The sequence below is a fragment of the Prionailurus viverrinus genome, chromosome A2 (genome assembly GCF_022837055.1).
Source record: "Prionailurus viverrinus isolate Anna chromosome A2, UM_Priviv_1.0, whole genome shotgun sequence".
Lineage (NCBI taxonomy): Eukaryota > Metazoa > Chordata > Mammalia > Carnivora > Felidae > Prionailurus > Prionailurus viverrinus.
Genome location: NC_062562.1, coordinates 133846711 through 133860016, shown reverse-complemented (window position 1 = coordinate 133860016; position 13306 = coordinate 133846711). Strand labels below are relative to the sequence as shown.

Below are 13306 nucleotides of genomic sequence, written 5' to 3'. Positions count from 1 at the left end.
TATACACACATATACATACATACTCGTGTGTGTGTAGGATTGAATATTTATGAAGCATTTGAGTAAAGCAGAAATAATGCAAAGAGGAAAAAAAGGCTATGGTAGAAATAAAAATTAGTAATAAATATTTAATATAAGTTGATTCTAATTTTTTGAGATTAGGGAACTAAATATAATTTATCACTGTTTCTATGAGAAAGGGTAACTTAGGTTCCAAAACTCCAACTTACAAATGAACACAACCCATGTGCAAATTATGCACTCTTTTCCTTATTATTCCATAATGCTGGGATCTCCAAAGAGAAGTGTACGGGTGGCAGGACACGAATATCTACTGAGCTGGTAGAAGAAAGTACTAAAATACCTATTTCACTTACATTTTCATGTACTTACATCCACTTACAATTTTCATCTCTGTATTTCCTTTTTAAAGTTCACAATACATTTGTGTTACAGTCCACAAAATGTTAGAAAGTTCTTTGAGGAAGAATACACTCAGGATTATTTGTATTAATTGGGGTATGTGATAAACATGCTGACAAGTAGTAATGTAGAAGATACACAGAGTGATAGGATTTAAAATTTTGAACTTGAAAGAGACTGTTTTTAAAGCTTTCTGAGGCCTTTCTAACTAAAAATGAGAGACTTACTAGAAACCTATCAATATATCTTTCTGCAGACAAAAGCCTATATAACAATTATTTTCTTTTTTTTTTTAATTTATTTTTCAACGTTTATTTATTTTTGGGACAGAGAGAGACAGAGCATGAACGGGGGAGGGGCAGAGAGAGAGGGAGACACAGAATCGGAAACAGGCTCCAGGCTCTGAGCCATCAGCCCAGAGCCTGACGTGGGGCTCGAACTCCCGGACAGCGAGATCGTGACCTGGCTGAAGTCGGACGCTTAACCGACTGCGCCACCCAGGCGCCCCAACAATTATTTTCAACTAGAGATAAAGAGCACCTGGAGACTGTTAACAATACAGATTCTTGACCCTTCCATATCCAGAGATTCTGATTCTAAAAGTCCAGAGTGGGACCAAAAATGCCAGTAGCCTTGAAATATTAGGGTAGTATCTCAATGCATCTTACATTCTCGGCCAGATAATTCTGTGTTGTGAGGGGCTGTTTGGTCCTATGCATGGTAAGATATTTAGCATTACCCCTGGCTTCTACCCACTAGATCCTAGAAGGACCCACTCCACTCCCTGTATGTCTACCAAACATGTCTCCAGATGTTGCCAAATGTCTCCTGGAGGGCACAATCTCCCCAGACTGGAACCAGAGAGAGAAGCTATCCAAAGAGGATCCACTTTGAGAAATTCCATCCTTAATCAGAAGGATAAAACAATATGATACGTGTCTAAGAATATGGGTGTTACAAGCATACATTGTATAAATTGAAATAAACAGGCTTCCCATAAAGGAAATCTGATTAGCCACTATAAACTCCTGACAACTTAGCTAAGCTTCTAAGTCAAAGCTCTTCTTATGTAATTTCAACTCGAAGATTTTCTCCCTAGCTTCTATTTTAAATTATTTTTAATTAACTTCACTGGCATTTTGCATCCTGCTATGAAAAGTCTGCCTAATAGTCTCAGAGGACTCTCCCAAGAGAGAAGAGTGCATTAAATCACACATTATCACATTAAAGTATATTCCAGCACTCACAGTCCAACAATCGAAGTCTTGGCAAATGCAGGGAGTGGCGGGGGGAGGGGGAAGATGCAGGGACTGGAACAGGCTCAAGTGATTCACAGTATCCAAAGCCTATTATCTTCGATTCATCCATCCGTAGGAAAGATTTATATTCATTCTTTACTTCAACCACATTTATCACAATGACATATATTCCCCAGTTTGTGGTTCTACCCTGATTTCTATGGACTGCATGAGACCTTGGCCAAGTCACCTGAATACTTTGGACAATCTTTCTAAAAAGTGAGCCAGTTAGGGGCACCTGGGTGGCTCCGTCCATTAAGCATCTGACTTTGGCTCAGGTCACGATCTCATTGTTCCTAGGTTCGAGCTCCACACCAGGCTCTGTGCTGACAGCTCAGAGCCTTGAGCCTGCTTCAGATTCTGTCTCCCTCGGTCCTTCCCCCACTTGCACTGTCTCTGTCTCTCAAAAAATGAATAAATGTTAAAAAAATTTTTTTTAAAGTGATCCATTTGGACTAAGTTATTTTTATAAATCCTCATAGTCCCAGGTTGCAAATGTATGAATGAAGTACTTAATTAAAAAGCTCTTCCGAGTACATGGATTCTAGTAACTTTTGCACAAAAAAGTAAGTACCTACATTTTCAGTGATAACACAATGAATTTTAAGATGTTTAATCCAAGAATGAAAAAAAAAAAGACAATTAGATGAATCACGTATACAAGATCCATTCTCTCTTAAAACAAAATTAAGTTTGGCCCAAATTATCCTTCATCTATCAAGACATTCATACAGGGACTTTGCATGGGACAGCAAATCAAACCAATCTTTCAGAAGTTAGTCATAAATAGGGAAACAGTTATAAACACATGTTTACATTCTGATTTCTAGAACAGAGATAACAGATCAGCTGCCTAGAGGCCATATCCAGCCTGAAAGTGTAGTTGTTTTGTTGGCTGGGGCAAAATTGTATTTAATCAATTGCCAACTTTTAAAAAGGGAGAGATGATACATAAAAATCTGTATTTCCAGTGTCTCTTGAAATACTGGAAGATATTAGCCCAAATGGCAACAATGAGCTGGAGCTGAGCATCACCACCTCCTGGCCCATGGGCTGTCCCAGGGCCCACGATCCCTGCTGCTACAAGCTTCTCACACCCATCCTGGTTCCCTTTTACAGCCTGGAGCATAAGAGCTTATGTCCTTGCTCTGCAACAATTTTCAAAATACACAGAAAATGTTTTTAATGCTTTCAAACCAATAGCGTTTTCCTTGCAGAATCACAGGAAAAGAGCAGAAATTTTAAAGAGGTAGAACAATGCTCTTAATAAGGAAACCTTCCTAACCCTGAATGCCGTTACGTAGAATCAGCTACACTGTAGGTTTCTAACTAACCATCTGGAAGAACGGAGAAAGGGATTTTAGATTTGATGGGGAGTTCACTAGAGACCCCCCCCCCTATAATTTCTTTTAACTTTAACATTGCATGCCCTTAGTTAGGAGTGTGGATATCTCATCATGATATAGTAATATATGCATAGGTTTTATCTTGACATCTATCTATCTTTGCCTACAAGGTAAGACTTGACCTTATATTTCCTCTTCATGAAAAGATATTTTCTGCTAATTGCCATAAAACACTCCATTTTTCTCACAGATTTTAATATATAAAAATTTTAAATTAAGTTTCAATTAACTAAGCAGCCACATCTGACCAGAAAATTATTAAACTATTCTTCTGAAAAGATGATAAAGAATCCAAGGACAGAGGAAAGAACTCAAGAGCTGGAGAGTAGGGCACTCTGTGAGCAAAGCTTCTTTCTTCACTAACGCCTTTACCAAGAGGATCAAACTACCTATGGAAGGCTGCATCTGCAAACTTTTACCCTACCCACTCACTCCAAAATTTGTTTTCTTTCAATATACCTTATGAAATCTGCTTGTTTGAGGCATAATATTTTAGCAAGAATCTGAAGATTTTCTTCCTAAAAAATCATTACAATCATTACCTTATATTACACGTGCAATTAAATTGATGCTTAAAGGATGTGAGTCGAAGATAAACTAATAAAAAGGCGGTATATAACTATGTTGCTGAAGGTAAGCCGATTTTCAGGTACAATATAACCCCAAGAGTTTCCACACTGGTAATCCTGTATGCAGTCAACTGCACTTCAGACCATTCTAGATGCTCACTTCCTAAAATCAGAATCATGTGATATTTTACAGCATTGCATTGCATTACATTATACACCACTGCAAGTTCTAGCTGACTCTAACGATGCGTATTATTAAAGTAAGTTGGACACTGTAGATATCACTATGTCCAAATCAATTGTTTTTGTAGTGTGTTTGATGTGGATTTTGACATAAGCATTGTTTAACAATAGTGATTAACAGCTCAAGTGTGAAACATCAATGAGTCGATAAGACTATGAAGGGCATGCCTAACAACGGGAAAATGACTGTTGGCAATACAATGTGCAGAGCATGGGCTGCTTCTGGGAAAACATGTTTATCATTCTACTTCTCTGATTTGCTCTATTTTCTGTTTAGAAAAAAATGACTCACTGTTTAGAAGCAAAAAGCAATGATAAACATAATTCAATTTAACAGCCCTGAATGCCAGAACATTTTAATTTAGCCATGGATGTTTTCTGCTTTCACCTCTTTTGAGTTCAACGTTAACTTCTTCCTTTCCATTTTTGCAGCTTGGGGAAAAAGAAAAAAAAAAACAAACAAACAAAAAACAAACAAACAAAAAAAACACCAATCCCAAGAAGCTCACTACATTATTGTCAAAGAAATACAAAAGCTATCAGATATGCTTAAAATCAAGACTATAAAGTAGGTTTTGAAGACCTGGAAAATTATTTAGCCTATATCAATATCAGAACTTTCTAAATCAGAGCCACCGTTAGAGGAAACTGCATCAGAAGAGTAAGACCCTTGCTCCCTGAAAACCTCAAGGATGTTACCTTCAAGAGAGCAAAGATATTGCCTGACTTGTTTATAAGCTTGTTAGGGAAGTCTCCCAGAAACAAGATCATATTCTTTATAGGCTGCCTGTGTTTACACTTTGGAAAAACACAAAAGAGCTAATTCATTCTTGCCAAGTGTTCCTTTTTAAAGCATGCTGATTTCAAAACAAAACAGTTATTGAAACGTATGCGTGAGCCATTCCAAAGGAACTGGTCACAGAACCCCAGATCATCAACTGAGCTGCAGAGTGGCTCACAAGAAACAAAGATGAGCCCAGAGTGCTTAGCTTGTTCAGAGAGCAGCAACAGACCTGGATCTGAGGAAGACACAAGAACTGAAGTGAAGCAGGCGAGAGTGCTTCAGATCCCACATATTGGAGTCTTAGGCCCCAAAATGCATATGCTTAAGAAAGAAGCAATCATGTCATCCAGTTTCCCTGCAGTCAAAGGAAGGGGGAGTGGAAGGACCAGCGGATCCCGCCCTCTTATCCGGTTGTTGATCTAGGGCTGGAGTCCTGGAGAACTTTCTTGAGTAGCACTAACTGTGCAAAAGTTCACAACTACGGGGTGAGACTCCGTCCTCATTGCACACCAACCTCCACCCCCCTCCCTCAATCAGTAAATGTGTGGACAAATTTTAAAATGCAACAACGACAAAGCGACTCGCAACTTGCGAGCAGGCACTCACCCTGGGCTGGGGCGCCCAGCCGGCCGCCGCCCGCCTCGGCCCCGCGCTGGGGCCCGGGAGCCAGGGCTTCGCCCGCGCCGGACATGGGCCGCTCCACCGAGCCCGCGCCGCGCTGCCGCCTAGCTCGCCGCCCCCGGGGCGGACGCGAAGGGCTGTTAGGTGGTGGGTGCAGAGAACTGACTGCTTCTGGTGGGGGGGAAAAAGTGTTTCAGAGACCAGCACGCCACCCCTGCAGGACATTCCCTGCCCCTCCACCTCCCTCCCCCAAACCCCACCCCAGAGAAGTTTTGATTTGAAACCCGGGAGGAAAACTGCTACCCCGCACGTTGACAGTGGTGGAGTTGGGGGGCGGGGGAGGGCAGTGGGAGGGAGGCACTGAAAGGGGGCGGGGAAGGGAGACTGGATTTGGAAGCGCGGGGAAGGGGACCAAACCCCTCCTCCTTCTGGCCGGGGAGACCACCACCTACCTCGGCATCCCCCCCCAACTCTCTCAAAGCCCCTTCCTCCTTCTCCTCTTCCGCCCGGCAAAGTTAGCGAGGATCCAGCAGCTTCGGCATCTCACCCCAGTGGCCTGGCAGCAGTGGCGGCCGCCCCTGCGCGTCCCTCCCCGCCTCCCTCAGGCTCAGCCCAGACACTGCAGTGGCTGCAACTGCGCCAGTGGCCGCTCTTCTGACTCCGTGCTCTCCGCCCTCTCTTTCCAGCCAGCTCAGTCCGGCCAGCTCCCCAGAAAGGGGGCCTGTTCCCCCTCTGGCTCTCTGTCCCCCTGCCACCACTCCTCCACTCCTGAAACACTTCTCCGTCTGTTGCTCTTTTTCATCACATCCGGATCAGGAGGCCTCGAACTCTTGGCGGGCCGCCCAAGGCTGGGGGCGGTGCAACGTGGGCTCCCTCGCCCTGCACTGTCTGGGTCAGGAGGCCAAAGCCGGAATGGGCTGGCTCCGGGTAAGGGGTTTCTCTAGGGGCTGAGAGAAAGGAGGGAGTTGGCTGGTCCTTGGCTGCCTAGGCGTTTTCCTGCCCAGACTTACCCCATTCCCTCTTCTCCCAGCCTTTCTTCCCAATTCTGTCCCAGACCCATTGAAGATCTGGGAACTCCCTGAGTGAAGGAGAAACCTTTAGGAGGGACAATGCAAAACAAAAAATATAAATATTTATCGAACTTTCCTGATAGGATAGTAAAAGTGTGGTTTTGAAACCCTGACCCTTAGCTCAGTGTTTAAACTCTATGCCTCTGAAGTTACCTTTATTCTCTTTTTCAGGTCTTTATTCTGGTCCAACAGGAACGTGGATCAGTAAAACCAGTTGCACTTGCTTGAATCAACTGGAGGCATCCAGGCAGACAAGGTTGACATCCCAGAGGACGCCCTGGCCCAGGGCCCCAAGCCAGGCCTTGCACAGTGAATGGCTTCGGTGGCAAGATAAACCTGTGGTCGGAAGTAAAAAGCCAACTAAGTATCAGGCGTTCTTTTTTTTTTCAACGTTTTATTTATTTATTTGTGGGACAGAGAGAGACAGAGCATGAACGGGGGAGGGGCAGACAGAGAGGGAGACACAGAATCGGAAACAGGCTCCAGGCTCTGAGCCATCAGCCCAGAGCCCGACACGGGGCTCGAACTCACGGACCGCGAGATCGTGACCTGGCTGAAGTCGGACGCTTAACCGACTGCGCCACCCAGGCGCCCCTAAGTATCAGGCGTTCTGATTGTAGCATAACCTGATGAGCCTAGAATAACTTGTACGAAGCAATTTGCAGGTACGAAGTACCTTAATAATATATTCAGGTAACTTTTGTTCTTTCATTGCAAGCAAAATGCAGAATTCATTTCTAGAAAGGTAGAACCAACTCATGCTTTAAATCTCTAGGCCAAGGGAGGAAATCAGTCATGTTGTCAACCTTGAAGAAAATGTACACTGGATGCAGCTTTCTAGGTGTATCAATAATATCCCAGGAATTTCCTTTCTTTAAAAAACCCACTGGAATTGATTTCAACTGATTGAAAAAAAATCAATTTCTTTACTTGAAAGTGCCAGTGCAACCCAACCTACTTTCAGTTAAACCTGAAGAACGCAGACTTTGAAGTTGCTGATGACAGTGAGGTCAAACTCTACATCCCAAAAGACAAGTGACATTTTCCCTAATGACCTATGCCTAATTTTTTTTCTTCTGTCTTTAGTTTAGACATTTCAGAAACAGTGTGCATAAAAGTGCCTTCACTTTGCTGAAAACTTGTACAGGGGCCTGGACTCTAGAATCTGCTTGATAGAAGCAGATCAATTCTGAGGATGACTGTAGTTCCTTTAGAGAATAAACGTTTAGGAAACATCACTGTCTACTACAACATTATCTGCAATCAAAGGAACAGGATAGGAAGTAGCCACTCGGAAAGATTGCGTTATCCCTTTTTTGCACATTTCCTTGACTTCTTTTTTTTCTAATCCCCTCACAAAGAGGTTACAGTCCATGAATATCAAGACGTTCTACAACTCTTCTACAAAGTCATAGGCACAATAAATATTTATTAATTTTCACACGGAGTGCTTAATGTTGCACACATGGTAAGGGATTCAATAAATACTTCTTGAATTTAAACATTTTACTTTTTAATGAGGAAGGAATAAAATTCAAATAAAAATATTAGGAATAAATGAGAGCCTGTGTTTTAGAATCACCAGGATGGTCAAATGCTGTATCTTGCTCAGCTGTGTGACTTTGGGCAACTTAGTCAAACTCTCTATCCCTTTGTTGCCTCATAAAGATGATAAGAGAAACACTTCACAGGGTCCCATGAGGGATAATAAGCTTACTATAAAAAAAATAATTATAAAATAAAAATATAAGTGAAAAACATAAGTCTCCTATAGCATTTGGAATAATGTCAGGTATGAGGACAGGGGGTCAATACCTGAGCATTATACAGCAGAAGCATTTGGATGGATTACACTGAGCATGGCATGATGACTAGATCACAAGGGCACATCAAAATACCAGGTGTCAGGGCTTGTGGGTGGCTCAGTTGGTTAAGCACTCTTCGGCTCAGATCAAGATCTCACGGTTCTTGAGTTCCAGCCCTGCATCGGGCTCTGTGCTGATAGCTCAGAGTCCGGGGCCTGCTTCGGATTCTGTCTCCCTCTTTCTGCCTCTCTAGCTCTAAAATAAACATTTAAAAAATATATAGATCAGTTATCATACATACACTTTATAAATTTTCTGTGTTCTTAGATCAGCCCTACCAATAACTTGCCAGGATTGCACTGCTAGGATTTAGAACTCAGATCTATCCGTCTTCAAGGCTATCTTGCTTCTTTAGGTAAACTCAGGTCTTCTCTCTGGAAGGTGTAAGGGTGGTATCTGATAGGCCAGAAATTAAGTGTGGACTCCTAAGTGTTCCCCAAGCTGCCCACTTACCCTATCTCTTGCTGTATTTGTTCAGTCTGATTAATCGCTTAGCTTGGTTCCTGACGAGTGGCACTCCATGCCCTCTTCTTTCATGTAACAAATACGTTTGGAGGTGGAAGGCACTGTTGCGGGTGCTGGGGACACGGCAGTGAAGATGATCAATGTGGCCACTGCCCTTATGGAGTCGCAGCCGAGGAGTAAATAGGGATACACAACCACTTACAACAACAGTTGCTGAGTGGCAAGGCAAGACAAGTTCTGGGATGCTAGGATAATAAATAAGCTAACAGGGAGATGTAGTCTGACCTAGGAATCAAGGGAAAGGTCCTGGAAAAAATTCTGTCTCTGCTGAGACAAGAACAAAGTGAAAAGGAAAGGAACAGACTGCTCCAGGTAGAAGGAGCCATGTGGGAAGAGGCCTGGAGGATGGAAGGGAGCCAAGCATCCTTGAAGAACTGAAGAAGTTCAGTGTAAGGGGATAACTAATACAAGGGAGGCAGTAAGAAAGATGGAGCTGAAGAGAAAATCAGGGGCCTTACCAGCCTTGAACAAGGAGGCTATATTATCCAAATTTCCATTTATAAAAATCACTCTGGAATAATATATGAAACAACTTGGAGGCACTGAGATTGGAGCTAGGGAGTCCACTAAGATGGCAGGGGAATGAAGCCAAATAGAGGCAAGAGGCGGGGAGGAGAGGAATCCAAGGTGACTTCCAGGTTTCTGCATCTGGGTGGAGGCTGGTAATACCACCCACAAAGATGGAAACATTTAGGAGAAGCAGGTTTGGGGAAAGCTGCTGAATTGATCACGTAGATGATATAGCCTCTGAGGTACCTGCAACACGCCTAACTGGAATCATCCAGAAGGTTGCTGGATAGGGATTTGGAACGTAAGCACATAGATGGTTCTCCACTGACTAGGAGCTCTGAGTGCCCAAGAGGAATATGTAGCATAAAAACAAAAGGCTTAAGACACAGCTATGCCCTGAAACTCAATACATAGGTGTCCTCACTGGCCCCACTCCCTTTCTCCACACCCTTCCCAATGTCATCATAATACTGTTATCTCCCTGGCTTGAGACCACCACTATTTAGTCACTACTACCACCACTGACCCACAACCCCAGATGCCCATGGGTATCACATGATGGCCTTTGTTAAGCCAGATTTTGCCATGTCTCCTACTATAGTAATCTGGATGGGTTGAAACTTTCCCTGGGCAATTAAATGCTCTGGCTCAAAGCCCTCTACCATTAAATCTCAATGTGTGGGATGCTTGCGTGGCTCAGTTGATTAAGAGTCCGCCTCTTGATTTCAGATCAGGTCACGATCTTGTGGTTCAGGAGTTCAATCCCTGCATCTGGCTCTGTGCTGACAGTGTAGAGACTGCTTGGGATTCTCTTTCTCTCCCTATCTGTCCCTGCCCTGCTCTTGTTCTCTCACTCTCTCTTAAAATAAATAATTAAAACTTTTAAAAAAGATATTTAAAAAATCCCAATGTGTTTTATACCCATTTCTGCCTAGTGATATGCACTAGTGATGATCTAATGTGAACGCATTGTGAAAAAAGTCTGACATGAGCTAAACCGATAAAATGAACTAATTAAATGAGTTTATAAAGCATCATTATGAACTACTCAATGTTCATCATCCGTTCAACATTCATCAAACATTTATTGTGCTATGTACTGTGTCACAAGTTCGGGAGCTAAATATTTTTATTTGAGGTCTTGAAAAGCACCTAAATTAGTTTTCACTTGGGCAGAGGAATAGTGGCATAGCTCAAGTCAAAGTCAATATCCTTATGCAGTTATCTAAAACACAATCACACAAATGGGGTATGTAATTGTGCATGCATCCCAGGGGGTGCACAAGACGATTCTCTGGAGTGTGAGAATATGACAAAATATTCTAATATGAACATTTGTATTTGTTTTTGTTTTATTATTTGTAAATTTGATTTTCGAGTATGTTTTACAATGTATAAAACACATTAGTACAAAAGCACTTGTGTATCATTTATAAACATACATTAGGGGTTCATACTAAAAAATATTCTATCATTTGCTTTGTAAAAAAAAAATAGTTTAGATGCTTTACATCATTCAAGGTACGTTCATTCAGTCATTCCCAGATTATTCCAAGGTTAGTTTTTCTAAAAAACATATATACCTACCTAATTTATGTCAATGTGGGACTCTAGCAATCCCCAAACCCAGGGATGCAAAAATACCCCTAAGCCTCTAAATAGCAAAAATAACCTTCATGATGTTCACATAGGGCCAACACAATGGCCATCGACTTTCTCAAACCCGACTCTTTGTGTGTGTGAACATACACTTCCTAAACAAACTTTATTTTCTATTGTGTTAGCTCACAACAAAATTTAGGGCACAGGGGCTTTGAGAAAAAGACATTAGCTAAGGGAGCTATTAGGTCAGAGAAAGTGACAGCAGAAGAAATGGCAGATGACAGATAGGGAAGATACAGGAAAATAAACACGTCATAACAGTGCCTTTGTGAATTCAGCCCAGTGAAACAGTGAATGTTCCTAATGAGGTACCTAGGTCATTAAGAAAAGACTCAGTTACATTAGTATTGCATTCTGTCTTAGGGAAGCAGTTCAGTATTTTTACATTTCAGGAAAAATTTCACCAAAAAATGTTCACATAAGAAAGAGAAAATGTTGCTACTTGAAAGAGTATCTTTCACAGAATTACATTTTTATAGCTGCAAGGGAAATGAGCAACCCGATTCCAGGCCGATTTGTTTTAACTGTGTTTCTCCACCTCCTAGTGCTTTCTTGAAGAGGAGAGGTCAAGTGGACAGGTTTCTGGAATCCCATTCTTACTTCAAATAGAGCACTTTCCTCTTTTTCTCCATGACATTCTCATTGGTCCTCCCCTTAAAATTTTTTAAATGAGAAAACCGGTCCTTCTAGTTTTTAAACATTTGAAAACCACCCTCTTGTCCAACTCCTTCATTTAGCATGCAAAGAAATATAAAGACAAAGTTCATCAAGCTCAACAAGCACATACTGAGTATTCACTATATGTCAAACCATAGGCTGGGCACTCCCTCTATTCAAAAACAGAGGATGGGCACATGGATGCCTCAGTCAGAAGTGTCCGACTTCAGCTCAGGTTGTGATGTCATAGTTCCTGAGTTCAAGCCTCACATCCAGCTCTGTACTGTTAGTGTGGAGACTGCTTGGGATTCTCTCTGCCCCTCCCTGACTTGTACTCTCTCTCTCTCTCAAAATAAAGACTTAAACTTTAAAAAAAAAGAACAAACAAAAAACAAAAAACAACAGAGGCAATAGTAGTAGCTCATAGTGGAACTCTAGGGGTAGGGAGCAGAGTAGGAAAGGGACAGTCACATAAATAAGAAGTGTAGTACAGGCTCAAGAAGAAAGTGGCACCTAACTGCTGAGGCGTAGGTGGGGAGACTCAGGGGATGTTTCAGAGTAAAGCTGACACCAAGCTAAGTACTGCTGATGAGTAAGAGTTTCCCTGTCCCAATGCTAAGGTAATTCCAGATAAAAGGGGTAATGTATGCAAAGGCACACTAGTGGGAAAGCCCCACAGAAGTTAACTGACTTGGCAAAGGTCATTTAGTGGGTTCATGACAGAGCTAGGACTAAAAACCTACATTTCTTGACATCCAGGCTTGTTCCCGTTATCTAGATAAGTCATGTAAATGAATTCATCATTTCTAAGGGATGGTGGAGAAAGGGCATGCCTGATCTTATATTTAGGAATTCCAAAAATTTTCTGTTGTCAATATGTGACCAAAGAGCTGGGCACAGGATCTCCTGTTGCTGAATTAGTTTGACTTGTCCTTCCCTCCAAGCCCTCAGTGTCCCTTTCAGTTGGTTGACTGCTCTGGCCTGGGGCACTGGCCTTCAGGGTATTTCCTTGCTGTCACTGTACTTTTCTGCTTGTGTTTTGAAGGAAGGGAGGGAGATATTAAGCCACACAGTGGCACATGTCAGATGAGAACAGTGTGAATGAAGACAGAAATGAAAATGGGCATATTGTACGCAGGACACAATAAGACTTTTTCTTGGTAGACCGAAAGTAAACCTGGCTATACCAGGTATTATGGAAAAGTAATGAACACAAGAGGCCCTTGCAAATGATAACTGATCCGCTGAAACTATAATTGCAAGATGATTATGACAAAGACAATGAAAAAATAGTCAATCCTGGGACCTCCAATCAACTGTGGGTAAAAGGCAAGGTTTTCTTGAATATCCTCCCACTCTCCCTTATTCTCCTCTCTCCTACTGCCCCTGGCACCCAAGCACTTGGAGCCCCAAACTATTTTCTTGCTACCCCAGTCTCCCAGCTTTAGACTCTGTACAAAGAACATGCCAAAATTTAAAGGAATGAATTCAAGTTGATATATTAAACACAAAAATATAAATAACTCATAGAATGAGGACCAACAGTCCTGTTCCTATGTTAATAGTACCCCAAAAATGTATCCAGGCCCATAAGGGGACAGAGACAGGTTACTTATTGCCACATTATTTTGGTGGCGGGGAGTTGGGAGCCTGCCTGTTACCGCCATCCCTGG

The 13306-nt window shown here is 42.2% G+C and overlaps 2 protein-coding genes across 6 annotated transcripts in view; one reads left to right on the top strand and one right to left on the bottom strand.

Annotated features, from left to right (window-relative positions):
• Positions 1 to 6433, bottom strand: part of MDFIC (MyoD family inhibitor domain containing) — an 87293-nt gene extending 80860 nt beyond the window's left edge. For 2 of the 5 annotated variants that reach the window (XM_047841982.1, XM_047841979.1), the window contains exons 1-2: positions 5797 to 5923; positions 5330 to 5512 (exon numbers count right to left, since the gene is read on the bottom strand). Coding sequence is in view for 3 of the 5 variants with exons in the window: in XM_047841979.1 (XP_047697935.1) it covers positions 5330 to 5414 (85 nt within the window). In the remaining 2 variants the exon portion in view is untranslated. Of the gene's footprint in view, positions 1 to 5329; positions 5516 to 5796; positions 5936 to 6354 lie in introns of those variants that run through there. The other 3 variants (XM_047841974.1, XM_047841971.1, XM_047841988.1) reach the window with 3 other exon arrangements.
• Positions 5413 to 13306, top strand: part of LOC125153916 (uncharacterized) — a 49870-nt gene continuing 41976 nt past the window's right edge. Inside the window, exons 1-3 of the mRNA XM_047837402.1 lie at positions 5413 to 5483; positions 5742 to 6271; positions 6586 to 6778. Coding sequence (XP_047693358.1) covers positions 5413 to 5483; positions 5742 to 6271; positions 6586 to 6778 — 794 coding nt within the window. The remainder of the gene's footprint in view (positions 5484 to 5741; positions 6272 to 6585; positions 6779 to 13306) is intronic.